Below are 15,045 nucleotides of genomic sequence, written 5' to 3'. Positions count from 1 at the left end.
TTTTACACAGGGCCAAAGCGGTGTCACAGGTTTTTCAGGAGCCGATGGTGTGCCTGTAAGTATGGCAATGCTACACACCTGACCAAAATGCATACAAGCTAAAGAAATGTTTCCTTTAAAGCTGGTTGCCATTTAAGTTATAAAGCATCCCATAAATGGTACAGGGTGAATACATTCTCAGCAAATTGTGCCTATATGTACCACAATTGCAGACATTTGGGTTCCAAATCTAAAACAACCCCACCCCCAGTTTGACTTAACCTAGTTCAATTTCCAGGTAAAATTGCTCCTGATTAGATACAGCTCCCAGGGAGTAGCTTGTCAAAGTATGTGACTTTTGTCTCTAAAATCATATGGTTTCCTTATTTAATAAAATATATATTATTGTGTTTCTGTATTAGGAGGATAAACAAATAGGGCTCATTCACACTTGGATGCATTGCCATGCATTTTCCTGCATATTCCGGGTAGAGAAAGTGTATAAGCAACCCTCTGTTTACGGACACTTCATAAAGACCAATGCAATCGGATTGATTAAGTGAAGGCGAATAAACTGTTTATCTTACATGTGAAGTTGCACTCTGCAAGAGTATTTTCCCCAAAACCTAATGAATGAATGTGGTGAAACTTCCCTTTGCAAAGAATATCAAGTCACATGCACACAAAAAACAGCATTTTGTGCTTGCACATGATTGGATGATGTAAGTCAGAGTGCAACCTCCCTTTCAAAGTGAACAGTCTCTTTGCTTTTAGTAAATCAGCCCTATTTTGTTCAGCAAAGCAAAGCATTGGCATAAAGGTCCTGTTTTCTATATGTTTGGTATGGTAACCTGCCAGTAAAAGTGCTTTCTGCTTTCACATGAATATTTGAACCATCAGCCAATCCTCCCTGGCTGTAACTCATCCAATGGCAACAACAATTGAAGCTTGGCTGACAATAGTTAAATGGTCATGTTTTCTTGAGACCTGGTCCCCTAATACCCCTCTCTGGGACAACTCCACGCTCCCTCACCGAACTACTATTTCTGATCAAGTTGTTTGGCAGAGAGTGGGCATTAAAACCCTCAATCATATCTTTCAGACAGGCAACTTCTGTACCTTTTATTTATTGAAAGAGGAATATGGTAAAGAGTAAAATCTGGCTAAGCGCAACTATTTTCTAAGCCCAACAGGCAATATCCTACATATAGGCTTATACACAAAATCTGCTCGAAGGTTAAGCAATTGCAACAGATTTCGGGGTACACCTATTACAGTCCTATTTGGAATAATCAGATGTATCCTTAACTAGCCAAAATCAAACATACGGCTAGGTGGCGAGCGTTGGGAATCACTCATCCGTGACACATTTTTGAGAATGGCATATTGCTGTCCTTTGCTCAGCTCCAGACTAAATATGGGGTAACACAAAACATGCTTTTTCATTACCTTCAGCTGCAGCACGCTATTAGAGCTGAACATTCGCATGATACACATTATTTTCCACATGATGCAATCCTGCCCATCTACTAAGGGCTTCATCTCCAAGTGTTATGCTAAGCTCTTGACTAACTATTTGGAGCAATACCTCACTCTGCCATGACAAGGTGGAAAAGAAATATAGGGAATATCTTTGGTGATCACTGGGAAGAAGCCTTAGAGGTGGTGCGTTTATGCTCTATGAATGCATCAAATAGACTGCCTCAATTATACATCTTATTGGGAGGTACACCGCAACTCAGTTAGGCTACACATCATGGGTCTTTGTCCAGTCCTGCATGCCCAAAATGCTGTAGGGATACTGGGAATCCAATACATCTACTGTGGCGTTGCCAAAAACGTCACAGATACTGGGAATTAATTTTGAGAACGGTTAACAGTGCTCTCTCTACTGATATACGTCTGGACCCTAAGCCCTGCTTTCTAGGCATACTGGTAGAGGGGTGCAGGATAATTACCTTAGAGAGGCAGCCAGTAGGGTGCTTTTCCAGGCCTGCAGACTTCTTCTGCGGCATTGGATCTCCCAAACAGTACCAACACTGCAGATGTGGATAGACCAAATGGGCATAGTAGTTGTATAAAAAACAGATATAGAGGTAACCCGCACAAGTTTGAAAAAGTATGGGATAATTAGTTGTCTGTGCCAGGTTTATCTCCAGTAGACTTAATACTGGATAGATTATTACTGTGATGTGCCAGTAGATCATGTAGGCAAATCAATATCACTGGGGAACTACCCAGTAGGGTGACGGAAGGGCAGTTGACATGGATTTGCTTTATAACATAATGTTCTTTTCTTGTTATAGTGCATGTGAGGTAAATCACTATAGGTATTCTGTATTGCTAAATGTAATCAGATATGACTTTGTACTTCAATTTAGATGATATGGTATAATGTACATGGACCCTCTGGAACATTGTTTTTTATGTTTTCTGTGGTTTGTTGACTTTCTTTAATAAACTTATACCTGATTAAAAAAAAAAAAAAAGAGGAATACGACTTCTCCAACTGGCATTTTTTCAGATATCTTCAACTGATGCATGCCATTAGAGCCCAATTTCCTCAAACACCTACTCATCAACAGTATCCATAAGAATCTATGTTGAGAGCATCTGATCTGACGAAGCCCCTCTCCTTAGTCTTTGCTCACCTTATAACATACCAGGGCCATACAACCTCTTCTTTGCTCCAGAAGTGGAAGAATTATATACCTGCCTTTTTAGAAAAGGAGTGGGAGGATGTGATAGCTGAATATACTAAAGTTATGATCTCTGCTAAGGACAAATTTGTCCACTTGAAATTTTTACATAGGATATATTACACACCTCAGAGGCTACATTGCATCAACCCAGCCCTCTACACCCTTTGCAACAAATGTCAGGGTGCCACTGGCACCTTCTATCAAATTGCAATAAGACTGCCCAGCTACCCTGGTGGTAAGCTACCCATAACAGCAGATTCTCATGTACTATTGCTGGGCATTTATGATAATCTACTCATTCAAAAACATGCAAAATTACTGTTTTTTAATGCACCTTACTATGCTAGAAGTAAAATTCTTCTTAAATGGAAACTCTCCTCGCAGCCATCCTATAATGACTGGTGGCTGGCTGCCAGATGCACAGTTCTGATATACCAGTTGACATATATGGGCAGAGGCTGCCCAGCCAAATATGACGAAATCTTGTCAGCATGGAAAGATTCCATTATAACACCCCCTTGCCCCCCCCCCTCCATCTTCCCTTATCCTTACCCCTCTCCCCTCCCCTCCCCTATCTTACCCCCATCCCCCACTTACCCTCCCTCTTTATTTCTAAGGGATTTAAAAAAATGTCTAGATTGTTGATGATGTTTTCTCCTTTATTACGGGCATCCAAATTGTCATTAACTATGGTTCCTGTGAGTTCTGTACTGATACTGAACTTTTTTGCATACTATTTTCTGTATGTTGACTGTAATTTGTGGTATAACTTTTGTCTCTGTCTTTTTTTTACATTGTAATTTGAAAACTTTTAATAAAGTTTTTTACTGTTAATAATACTATTCGCAGGGCCATGTTGGGCAAGGTGGTTCAAGAGGAAAGCCGGGACATGATGGCTGCAATGGAACAAAAGGTGACGCTGGTGGGGCAGGCTTCCAAGGCCCAAGAGGACCTTCGGGGCCTTTTGTAAGTATTGTATATTTTCTGTAAGGAGGAAATATTTTCAGACATATGAAGGATATAACATGTTATGTGCCTTGTATATGTAAAATACATACTGTATGTTCAGGTTTGTATACTGGTGCACCTATTTTTTTATATTGTTATGTTACCTTTGGACATTAGATGATTGTTGCCCCTTAGCAGTGCTTTCAGAGGGATCACGCAACAGATAGGCTGTGCTTGGTTAATTCCATAGGCTTTTGTGAAAAATCAAATGGGTCTTTCACTGAGTTGTACATTTTTTGATCAGTGACCCATTGTTTCATGAGATAACCATAGGAAAATAGGACTCTTTGGTTGATATATTATGCACATTGGTATGTTATGAGTATGCATGTTTATTTGTGAGCTGTAAAAAAAGGTAAACTTTTGGAAGTAGGATAATTCCTGAATCCTGATGTGTTATTGCTAGCTATTGCCTCATGCCAGATTTTGTGCCCCACCTAAGTGTACATGTTTCCCTAGTGTTAATTTAATATAACCTTTATGCACTGAAGATAAAAATCTTATATTACTTTGTAATTTTGTCTATACTGTTAGTGTAAAGTATAATTGGTAAACATGCACATTAATTACAGTCACTCAAGTAAATAAGCCTGAGCAGTAATCTACCAATAAAAGATAATGTATAACTGCACGACTTTGGCGGGTTTGATAATGTGGGGAGATATTTCGTAACATTGTCACTTTTGTTCATTGCCTCTTTTATTGGCTTTTTAAATAGCCATTGTGCCTAATGATAAATGTTCACAAATGTGATGTTGCTACAAAGCAACTGAAGATAATAGAATAGACTTCCCCTTTCCAAAAAAAATAATTGCAATTAGCAAAATTTGAATGTCATTCATTGTATAAACATGTTCTACTTAAACTTGTTTCACTGCCTACCTTACAATATAACATTTTTGAAGGTGGCATTTAGCGATCGACCGATTATTGGCAAAGCCGATATATCGAGGGCCGATATGCACTTTCCCTTATATATTGTAATCGCCTACCAAGGTGACCAATATTGCCGATATTTTGGAAAGTGCTTGTATCAGAGTGATGCCTGCAGCTAGAGGCCTCACGCCGGTACCGGCGTCTATAGCCGACGGTCGGCTGTCTTGTAATGACAACCGATGCGGCTGAGAAGCCGCTCGGCTGTCATTACAAGGAGCGGGAGGGGACGTCCTCCCGCCGCCTTCCGCGGGCAACCAGCCTGCACAGCCCTCGAAGACCCGATCAAAGCCGCATTCGGCTCTGATCGGGTCTCTAAGCAGAGAGCCGGAAGTGATATCATGACATCACTTCCGGGTACTCGGCGCCAGATTAAAAAAAATGACAGCATTCAAAACAGCCAGACTTGCAGTTTTGAATGCTTTTAAGTGCAGATGAGGGGTTTAGGGTCTTTTAGACCAGTGGTCCTCAACTCCGGTCCTCGGGGCCCACTAACAGGCCAGATTTTAAGTATTACCTTGGGGCGATGCAGACTAGAATACTGCAATCACTGAGCAGCAAATGAGATCACCTGTGATGTAATTTAATTATCTTGCAAACCTGGCCTGTTAGTGGGCCCCGAGGACCGGAGTTGAGGACCACTGTTTTAGACCACCAGATCCCTCTACAAGAGTACCGGTCAAGTGCTAAAAATAAAAAAAATATATATTTTTTAAATGTGCGAAAATATCGCCCAATATCGGCCGATACAATATGCATTTGCAAAAATATCGGTATCTGCAATAAAAAAACGATATCGGTCGATGACTAGTTGAATTACATATTTCATCAACACACTGTGTTGAGCCTGGCCTAGTCTGATCTTCTATAATATTAGATTGCATGGCATGATAATGTTATTTTGCTATAATTTACAGCTGCTGCTGCACCCATTTTATTAATTGGTTAGAAAGTACATTTGCCACGAAGAAACCTTAAAATAACAGAGGATGGATTGTGATGGAGTTTAAGTTTTTTCATTTTTTTTTTTTTTAAATCTCTTTTTATTAATTTTTTATAACCAACAAATCATACAAACATAAAAAAGAAAGATAACAATCACAATATCAAAGTCTATACTCTATACTCTATGATAGAAGAAAGAAAAAAAAAAAAGTTTTTTCATTATATTTTACAGGGTAACCCAGGTATCAAAGGTCAGAAAGGAGAACCCCTATATGTATCAGAAGACATGAAAAAAAGAATAAGAGTAAGTAACATTTTAATAACAACATCCAGTCTAGTCTACTTCCATATGTTTAATGTTCATGATTTCTAATTTGTTAGTTGTTTTATAATTATGAAAAGCAGATGGTGATTGGTACTATCAATAATTAAACATCAGAGTCCCAATTTAGTATGGTACTGACAGGCTTCTGTTTTTAATGCAGGCCCCACACGGTTGGTGGTTAACTGGGTTGCATATAATCTGCCCAACTCCATACCAGAGTGCTTTGAGAGGAGTTTCCTTTATTTTAGAACCCATCTGTCAAAGCATTCTCAGTGATAAAGGGTATCAGCCCTCCAACATTGAGGTTGTCCACACTGTCAGCCCTCAAAAACTGAGGTTGCATATCCACATGTAAAATAGATTAATAAAAAAATAATTCTCCCAGTGCTGACACTAAATTGCAGGATCAGCAGTATGGACATTTCATAATAGTTCACTGATTACTCTACATAATAAAAGAACCCTGTCATGAAAGATACATGGGGGAGACCATCAGTGACGTCTCCTTTTACCCAGATGTCATGCTGACCATTTTGGAGTGCATTGAGTCACAGGCTAAGATCATGCATTTAGATAAACGCTACATTAGTCCACATATGCTGCACTTGAATTGATTTTGCTGCAAATTTAAATCCTGCAACAAATTTCACAGTGTCTAATTTGTCTGTGCATGGTGCCGCTCAAGGAAAGATTGCAGTGAGCTGTCAATCATCTATTAGGGTAAGCAAACATTAGGTATCTCCATGCTGGGAAGCTTTCAACCCCATTTTGAATATAAAAATCAATAGCAGAAATTCACGCTTTTGTTTCTTTTTTTATTTCTTTCCAGAAGCACTAGTTTACTGTATCTCTACAACAATCAACAATGAAAACAATGAAAGTCTAAGGCTGGCCATACAATATACAATTTTCTTACAATTTTCTGTACAATTATCTTTAGATTTACCTTCAACTATGTAGTAAAAAAGGCGTGCCTAATAGGAACCAATTGCAAGTGTTATTTAGTTTTGACCTCATATTATATGTTTTTTGGTAAATCTAACAGAAAATTGTATAAGAGAATTGAACATATATGGCCAGTCGAACTCTTGACTTGCATTAATGTCAACATATCAACACACACTACAGTATTACCAACTATTATCACTTTCTAACTATCTTAGACCTACTTATCCTATGGTTTTTTTTTTTTTGTTTAGAAATAAATTATTTAAAAAAGTATTAAAAGTAGGAGCAGTTTTCATCCAGGGAGCTCAATGAGTGGTCCCACAGAATTTTGAAGGCATTGAGAAATCAATTTTGCACAAATCAGTTTTTGCAGTTACAATCTATACATACATTATATCCAAAATGTATCTTTAGAATACTGACCTATGTATGGATTTATAAGCTTTATAGCCTTGTCTGACTTTTTTTATCTTAGGGCGAACCTGGTGAACCTGGATTAGCAGGATACCCAGTGAGTATTTGTATACCTTTTAGAAACTAAAATCAAAGAGAATACAGGATCTTCTGTCAATAAATTCCATGTTCTTTCCACTTATTCCTGCTTTCAACACATCTTCTGCCCTAGAATAAAAATAGTGGAAATTTCACATTCCTGCCTTTTTACTTCCTCTCTTTTTACTCCATGTCTATTTGGGTGAATAGCCATAAAAAGTTCCGTATTTCCCGGCGTATAAGACGACTTGGCGTATAAGACGACCCCCCAAATTTTCAAGTTAAAACATAGGTTTTGGGCTATACTCGCCGTATAAGACTACCCCCCTTCCGAAGCAAGGCAACACTATTGAAAAACATCAGATTTCTCATAGATCTCCAAGGTACCCCAAGTACTGTAATACATGTAATCTCTCATAATATCTCCAAGGTACCCTAAGTATAAGCATTACCAGTAGATGTAATCTCAAGACGCTGGCTGTGCGGGAATCCTGTAGCGGTATACCGAATGTACCGTAGCTTCGGCTACATACAGTATACCGCGCTGAGCCAATCACAGTGAGCGATGTATTCTATTATTGAATGCAAAGCCTGCTCGGATTGGCAGAGTCAGAGAGGCGGGCTGATGTTAGTCCGCCAATCCGAGCAGGCTTTGCATTCAATAATAGAATACATCGCTCTTCCTGATTGGCTCAGCGCGGTACACTGTATGTAGCCAAAGCTACGGTACATAAGGTATACCGGTACAGGATTTCCACACAGCCAGCGTCTTGAGAGATTACATCTACCAGTAATACTTATACTTAGGTTACCTTGGAGATATTATACTCGACGTATAAGACGACCCCCCCATTTTTGGGGGATTTTTTTGAGGTTCAAAAGTAGTCTTATATGCCAGAAAATACAGTATATTTCACTAGGAAAGCATCCCTGTTTTTATAGGTATTGTTTAGTGTATTGTTGCAGTAGGGTTCTGAGTTCAGTTCTCACCATGGAAGCTAGTTTCTATCTTCCTTCGTGATGTTTTAGGTTGCTGTTGGTGTTCTATTTTTCCACAAAAACTTTGTGCATTAAACAATTTTTTTAAAAATAAAAATGCCCATAGATTGTCTGTATAAGTGTAGTTGTGTCAGATCTGTGCAGGAACTGACGAGAATAGCCTGTGCACTTTATAAAGTGATGTGGAATCTTCTAGTCATATATAAAACTGCACCATAAGTTCTGCTCTTACAAAAATATGTACATCCAAAGAAATGTAAAGATCCTTCCTTCCTGGATGTTTCTGTAGAGATCTGAACTTTGATAATAATGTGTTAAGCTGGCTTCCATTTGTACCATCACACTTGCTATTACTTAACTTAAGCAGGCCATAGACGGTTCAAATCTCATCCAGTTTAGCAGGGACCACCCAAGATTCATCCAAGATTGGGCAGGCTGATTGTACTACAGTTATTTATTCCATCAACTTGGGTACAATCCGACTGTTGGACTTTTTATGCGATTATTGCAAGGGGCTATAGCTGCTGGCAATAATCTCACGCAGCCCCCCCAGGAGAACACAATAGCACTGCGGGAGAGATTCCCCCATCAATACTTCAACACTGACTGTATGGTTGGGGGCAACAAGTGATTTCTTTACTGCAACTAGGAAAATCGCTCTATCTATGGCCGGCTTAACTGATTCCTAAAATACTATAAAATTCCACTGCCATTTACAAATTGCACATAATGATTCAGTATGTTGGTCCGTTAGGAGTATATTCTTAAACATCTAAACTACAGTCACATTAGCATGCACAAGAACTAATGACATTTTCAGACTGAACGTTAGGTTTTCCATACCCAAAGCATATGTACAGACTCTGCAAAGATGGGGTCCCTAGCAGAAATGAACTTGGGTTCCGTCTCTGCAAGACTTATGATGCTGGCCATCAAGTTATACTGCAATATTTGTTTATATATAATATTATGTGATTAGGTAGAAGGACACAGCACTGTAATAACATCATTTCTACTTTTCTATTGTTAAACAAGGGGCAATTTTCTTCCTTATAATGTACATGCCCAAATATTTTAGATATCATTTACTACATAATTACTGTTTAATTAATTTTTTTACATTTCCAGGGTCCCAGTGGTCCACCAGGTAAAGTGGGATTCATCGGTCCAATGGGTGAACTAGGATTACCTGTAAGTACATTAAAGACACAAGTTAGTTCTCTACAAAGAGCACAGAAAATGAATAGGCTACAAAGGGGATGTGCAGTGTTTTAAATTTATTTTTAATATATTATAATCTAGATTTTAAAATAATAAGAAGAAATATATGCTTCCTATGAACATTTGTATTCCTATATCCAATCAAAAATTTCAGCAACAGGCAACCTTTCACATTTTCCAGTTTACCCTTAACTGCTGTGTTGAAAAATGGCTGCTGTTTACAGAGTTCAATAATTCCAATTTACAGACAGCTCTGCATGAGTCCAAGGAGTCCTGCTGTGTACAAGTGGCTCAATACAGAATTTCTGTCAGAAAGAGGCTAAAGGCAAACCACTTCTGCTGTTTTCCCTTTGTAGAAAACTGATAATGCTGTGTGTGCTAGGCCTCTTTCACACAGGCGGACCATTCACATCCGCCTGTCCGTTTTTTTGGCGGATCTGAACGGTCCCCCCATGCATCTCTATGGGGCATCGGATGTCAGCGGAGACATGTCTGCTGACACCCGATCCGTCAAATCTGGACGGATGGAAACCCTATTTTCCATCCGTCCAGCGGATCGGATGGGATCGGATGAGAACGGACCGACGGTCCATTTTCATCCGATTCCCCCATAGAGATCTATGGGGCTGTGACAGCTGTGTCTCCGCACACAGCGCGGAGAACAGCTGTCATTCTCCTGCTCAGTGGGGGATCGGCAGATCGATCCCCCGCTGAGAAAAGCGGAGTCCGTTTGACGGACTTACTGTGTGAAAGGAGCCTAAGGGTGCTCCCTAATCAATAATCATTTGTTTTAAGCGCTACAATTTTATACTTTTTATAATAATAATTTGTTAATCAAATATTTAATAGCAATAGTAAAAACAGATATCAAATATAATTTTAAACTTTAAAAAAATGAAACATCAAAATTATTATATTTTCACTTTAAAACATTAACCAGATGACATTTAGGCATCATCATATTAACAGAACTGAAAGTGACAATGGAGCCAGTTGAGGAGGAGTAAAAATTGTGCTTTTCAATCTGCCCTATAAAAATAAAGTGGTTGTTAAGGTTGAAGTTTTTTACCCTTATGTATTCTATGCATGAAGGTAAAAAACTTCAGTATGAAACCCCCCCCCCCCAATTCTTGCTGTTCTCCTGGGTCTCTTTCTCCTCATTGGCTGAGACACAGCAGCAGGAGCCATTGGCACCTGCTGCTGTCAATCACAGCCAGTAAGCCAATTAGAAGAGAGCGAGGAGCAGGGCCGAGCCCAGTTCTATGTATTCTATGGACACACATAGTGGAGCCCAGGAACAAGCATGCATGATTGCCTCCATAGCAAGCGACTTGCTATAGGGGCACTCTGAGAAGAGGAGGAGCAAGGATCGCTGTTAGGGGACCTGAGAAGAGGAGGATATAAGATGTTTGTTATTTTTTTTTAAATATCGTAACCTTCAATATCACTTTAAAGCCTTCTGGTTTGTGATTTTAGGCCATATTCAGAACGATTTAAAAGAGTTTGCACTCAGCAGCAGCCCAGTTTTGTCTTCTCTTTATCTCTCAGCATTCTGCATACACATTTCTCCTCGCTTTGTTGCACCAGCCAATCATTTCCTCCAGGATCAATCCCGACCCAGCCAAGGTGGCTGCCCCCTGCACTGGAGACATTCCATAGACAAAGCGATCTCTTTAAAGATGACTGCTGCACATCTGAATTCATAAATACTCAGTTTAACACTGTACACACTGCAAAAGAATAATATAGCAGCAACAAAGGAAGACGTTCCACAGCAGTTATCGGCTACAATCCAGCTTACAAGTGCATTAACCAACATCCACCAATTGATTGGTCATTATAGGGGAATGCACTTGACAAAGCATGTTTGCACCTAAGTTACGGAAGTGCTACAGAAGAATATGCTAATGTATTTCCTTTCTATATTAAAGCCAAATTTTATGTTTTAATAAAAAAAACTCACCCTCTGCCCCATCCAAACCAACTTCCTAAGGCCTCCACCACAGCAAATTTAAAAAATAAAAGCATACATGCCTTTGATCCAGCAGCTTTCTGGTCAGCCATAGGTCAAAGGTCCCTTCTCTTTTTGTCTGGTAGCAGTGGTGGCATGTCCGTAATTGTGCTCTGATCAGCAATTAGTAGTACAGTAAGCTCAGATCACGATAATATCCCTGAGGAAGAGGGGGGATCCACAATGACCTAGGCTGAGAGGAGATGGGTTGAATGATAATCAGCATAATTCAACCCACAAAGCCGGCAACCTCTAGCTGCAGAAAGGAATAAAATATTTGCATATTCTGAACAAGCATTAAAAGCACCTTAAAACAAGTTTTTGTTCACCTCTGCAGCTATAGGCATTGTGAAAAATTTATTTTTAAAGTTCATACCAGAGACACAGAAATCTTAGCTTTTTTCTATGGAGAGAAAAATCTCTGCAGATGTTTCTAAGTTATGTAAAAAAAAAAACTCACTAAAACACAATTTCTGAATGTTTGTAATCTCTCAGCTTGAGTGGTAGGTGAGCGCTTGTTTTAAAGTTTTACTGCTAAAGAATATGTAAATAATGTAATATCCATAGTCTTGGCATAGGTGCACTTTGAGCATATGTAATCTTTTTTTATGTATAAAGACTAAAGGACAAAATGTACATGCATAAACTGTGTAGCACAGTGGCAGAGATTTGGGAACAGGCAACTGTTTAATAACGACCTTTCTTACATTATGGAAATTGTTTCTACAGGGGCCTCCGGGACCACTTGGAGCACCAGGACCACCAGTAAGTTTTACCAGGCCAAAATTGTTTGTATCATTTATTAAATTGTATATATATTATTTACTGCAGCAAAACACTCACCAAGCAATTTATTAGAATCACTATACTATTAGTATGGTAGTAGGGTCTCTCTTTGTTTTTAGATAAGCCTTTTTTTGTGACATTGATTCCAAATCCCATAAACGAATCTGTCAGTTTGACAGCAGGACCTGAGAACTAGAAAGATGCACAGATGGTTACTAGCTGCAATGTTCAGAAAGGTTCTCCCAGCACAGGTCATTCATTATCTGTGTGAGGACTGAATACGGTGTAGTGAGTTCATGAGATGGTTAATGGGACAATTCTGTATAAGTTTTACTATGAGCAACATTAGTGCATTTTTAAGAGCCGGTCCACACTGAGGCGATCCGACTTAGGGGGGCGACCTGTGAAGTCGCGTGCACCGCTGTGCACCGCGACTTCGGCGCGACTTGCAGGGACTTCACATAATGGAAGTCTATGCAAGTCGCCGCAAAGTAGTACAGGACCCTTTTTCTAAGTCGGAGCGACTTGTGTCGTTCCTATTAGAACGGGTCCTGTACTACTCAATGGACCGCGACCTACCGAGACTTGTCAGGCTGACAAGTCTCCTGACAAGTCGCGCTAGTCTGAATGGGCTCTTAGTCTAATATGAGTGGATGGTTCATGCAAAACTGCTTTTGTTTTGTGTAGTATTGTACAAGTTGCAAGACCCAAGGCTTTTATACATAATGACGATTGTGCTCCTTTACAATGGAACCAATCTGCTTGTCATATACAAAAATAGTTAAAGTGTATCTAAACCTAATACCAAAATATATATTATTGTTATTAGTATATTAATTGCAGCCTGCCAGTTCTTAGATATGGTGGATGTTTTACTTTTGTTTCTTTCAGTTTCCACTGGTCAACCTGCCAGTTAGACACTCCTTGTCCTAGGTTACAACATCTACCCTAGGCTGCTTTCCAGATTACTACTACATACGTCTCCCCCTTTTCCTCGCCTTCATAACATTTGAGGTGGGGGAGAGGGTTCTGTAGTTCACAGAAGAGAATTGGGGAGAGGTGATAACATTCTTTGGGATTTCCGTTCAGTTTTCAGATCGTGCTACTGTAGCATTCTTGGTTGTATTTGTTACATTGTATGAGATACACCTCATTACTAAAAATCCAGTTGTATGAACCTGTAATAATAAAGTCCCTGTTGCCTGTGTGATGCTTGTTGACAAAATAACTACATTGTACATTTTGCAACCCCTATTTTTTGCAAGGCTTTGTTCCCCTATTAGCATCCCTGTAGTCAGATTGAAGTGTGCTACTAATTTGTTTATGAGACAGGTTAGCTGATTGTCTGCAGGGTATTTTGGTCATTTGGATATTTCATGCTCTATTATGATGGGTTGCAAGCTCTCTGATTGTGTTCTGTAAACTTGCTAGTGCTGGATTGTACATAGTTACAGACTTACTCAGCTATGTATCTTTTTTTTTTTTTTTGAGTTGTAGAAGACATGCCCTTTGGCTTTAATAGGTTAGAAATACCTTTTTCTTGAAAAACATCAAATAAATGAGAACTGTATGCTATGAAGCTTTTAGATTACTAGGCCACATGTATAGAGATGAGAAAAAAAAGTTTTTGAATATGTAAGAATTTGAACCCCTGCCAAGTTTGTATTGCTTAAAGTAGACTGAAGGCACTGGAACTTTTAGTAGATATTAATTTCATGCTATTGGCAAAACTGTACTGATTAGACAGTATGTGGAATGCTTCCATGAACTGAGGAACTGTCACAGAAACCTTGAAATGTCAAAATGATATTTGAGTCTGAAGATCGAAGCACTACACTAAAATCCTGGAGTCTAAAATAAGGTTTTATTTCCAATGTAAGATAGGTACTACATCAAATGCATTTCGGGGACCTCATGCCATCTCCTTCATCAGGGCTTAAATTATATAGAACCTGCTGGTGAGGACTTAACCTCCCTGGCGGTATGATTATGTCAGGAATTACATACCAAAAGCGGTACAATTGTTTTCATGGAAATTTGGCGTTATGTATTATAGGCCTACAATTCTTAGTAATTACTGACTTAAACCTGACCAAAACAAGAGTCTAGTAGACATCCCAGATGTGATAAATTTGAAACACAAACACGTGAATTGTAATCGAATCAATAATATTATTTTATTATTTAATATATAATATATATTATATTATTGATTAGATTATAATTCATGCATTATATATTATATATAGATATATGTGTGTGTGTGTGTGTGTATATATATATATATATATATATATATATATATACACACACATATATATATATATATATATATATATATATATATATATATATATAATATATAACGCATGAATTATAATTGAATCAATAATATAATTTTATATATATATATATGTGTGTGTGTGTGCATATATATATATATATATATATATATACACATACATATATATATATATATATATATATATATATATATATATATACATATATATATATATATATGCATATATATATGCATATATATATATATATATATATAATATATAAAATGTGTTTTGTGCAACGTTTTTTTTTTTTTTTTTAAATTTCCCTCCCTAGTTCCGCTCCCATGCAGCATTGCTGCTGCAGGGAACGGAACTAGGAAGTCATCACACCGAAGGAGGACGAAGGAGCGG

General features: G+C 38.4%; 1 protein-coding gene across 1 annotated transcript in view; it reads left to right on the top strand.

Annotated features, from left to right (window-relative positions):
- COL4A2 (collagen type IV alpha 2 chain) overlaps positions 1–15,045 on the top strand; it is a 281,040-nt gene that overhangs the window by 147,423 nt on the left and 118,572 nt on the right. Inside the window, exons 6-11 of the mRNA XM_082244771.1 lie at positions 11–55; positions 3,531–3,647; positions 5,800–5,871; positions 7,316–7,351; positions 9,460–9,522; positions 12,293–12,328. Of these exons, the coding sequence (XP_082100897.1) occupies positions 11–55; positions 3,531–3,647; positions 5,800–5,871; positions 7,316–7,351; positions 9,460–9,522; positions 12,293–12,328 (369 nt within the window). The remainder of the gene's footprint in view (positions 1–10; positions 56–3,530; positions 3,648–5,799; positions 5,872–7,315; positions 7,352–9,459; positions 9,523–12,292; positions 12,329–15,045) is intronic.

This window comes from Pelophylax lessonae (genome assembly GCF_965119305.1).
Source record: "Pelophylax lessonae genome assembly, chromosome: 2".
NCBI lineage: Eukaryota > Metazoa > Chordata > Amphibia > Anura > Ranidae > Pelophylax > Pelophylax lessonae.
The sequence above is the reverse complement of the archived record's forward strand: the minus strand, read 5'-3'. Positions and strand labels throughout refer to the sequence as shown.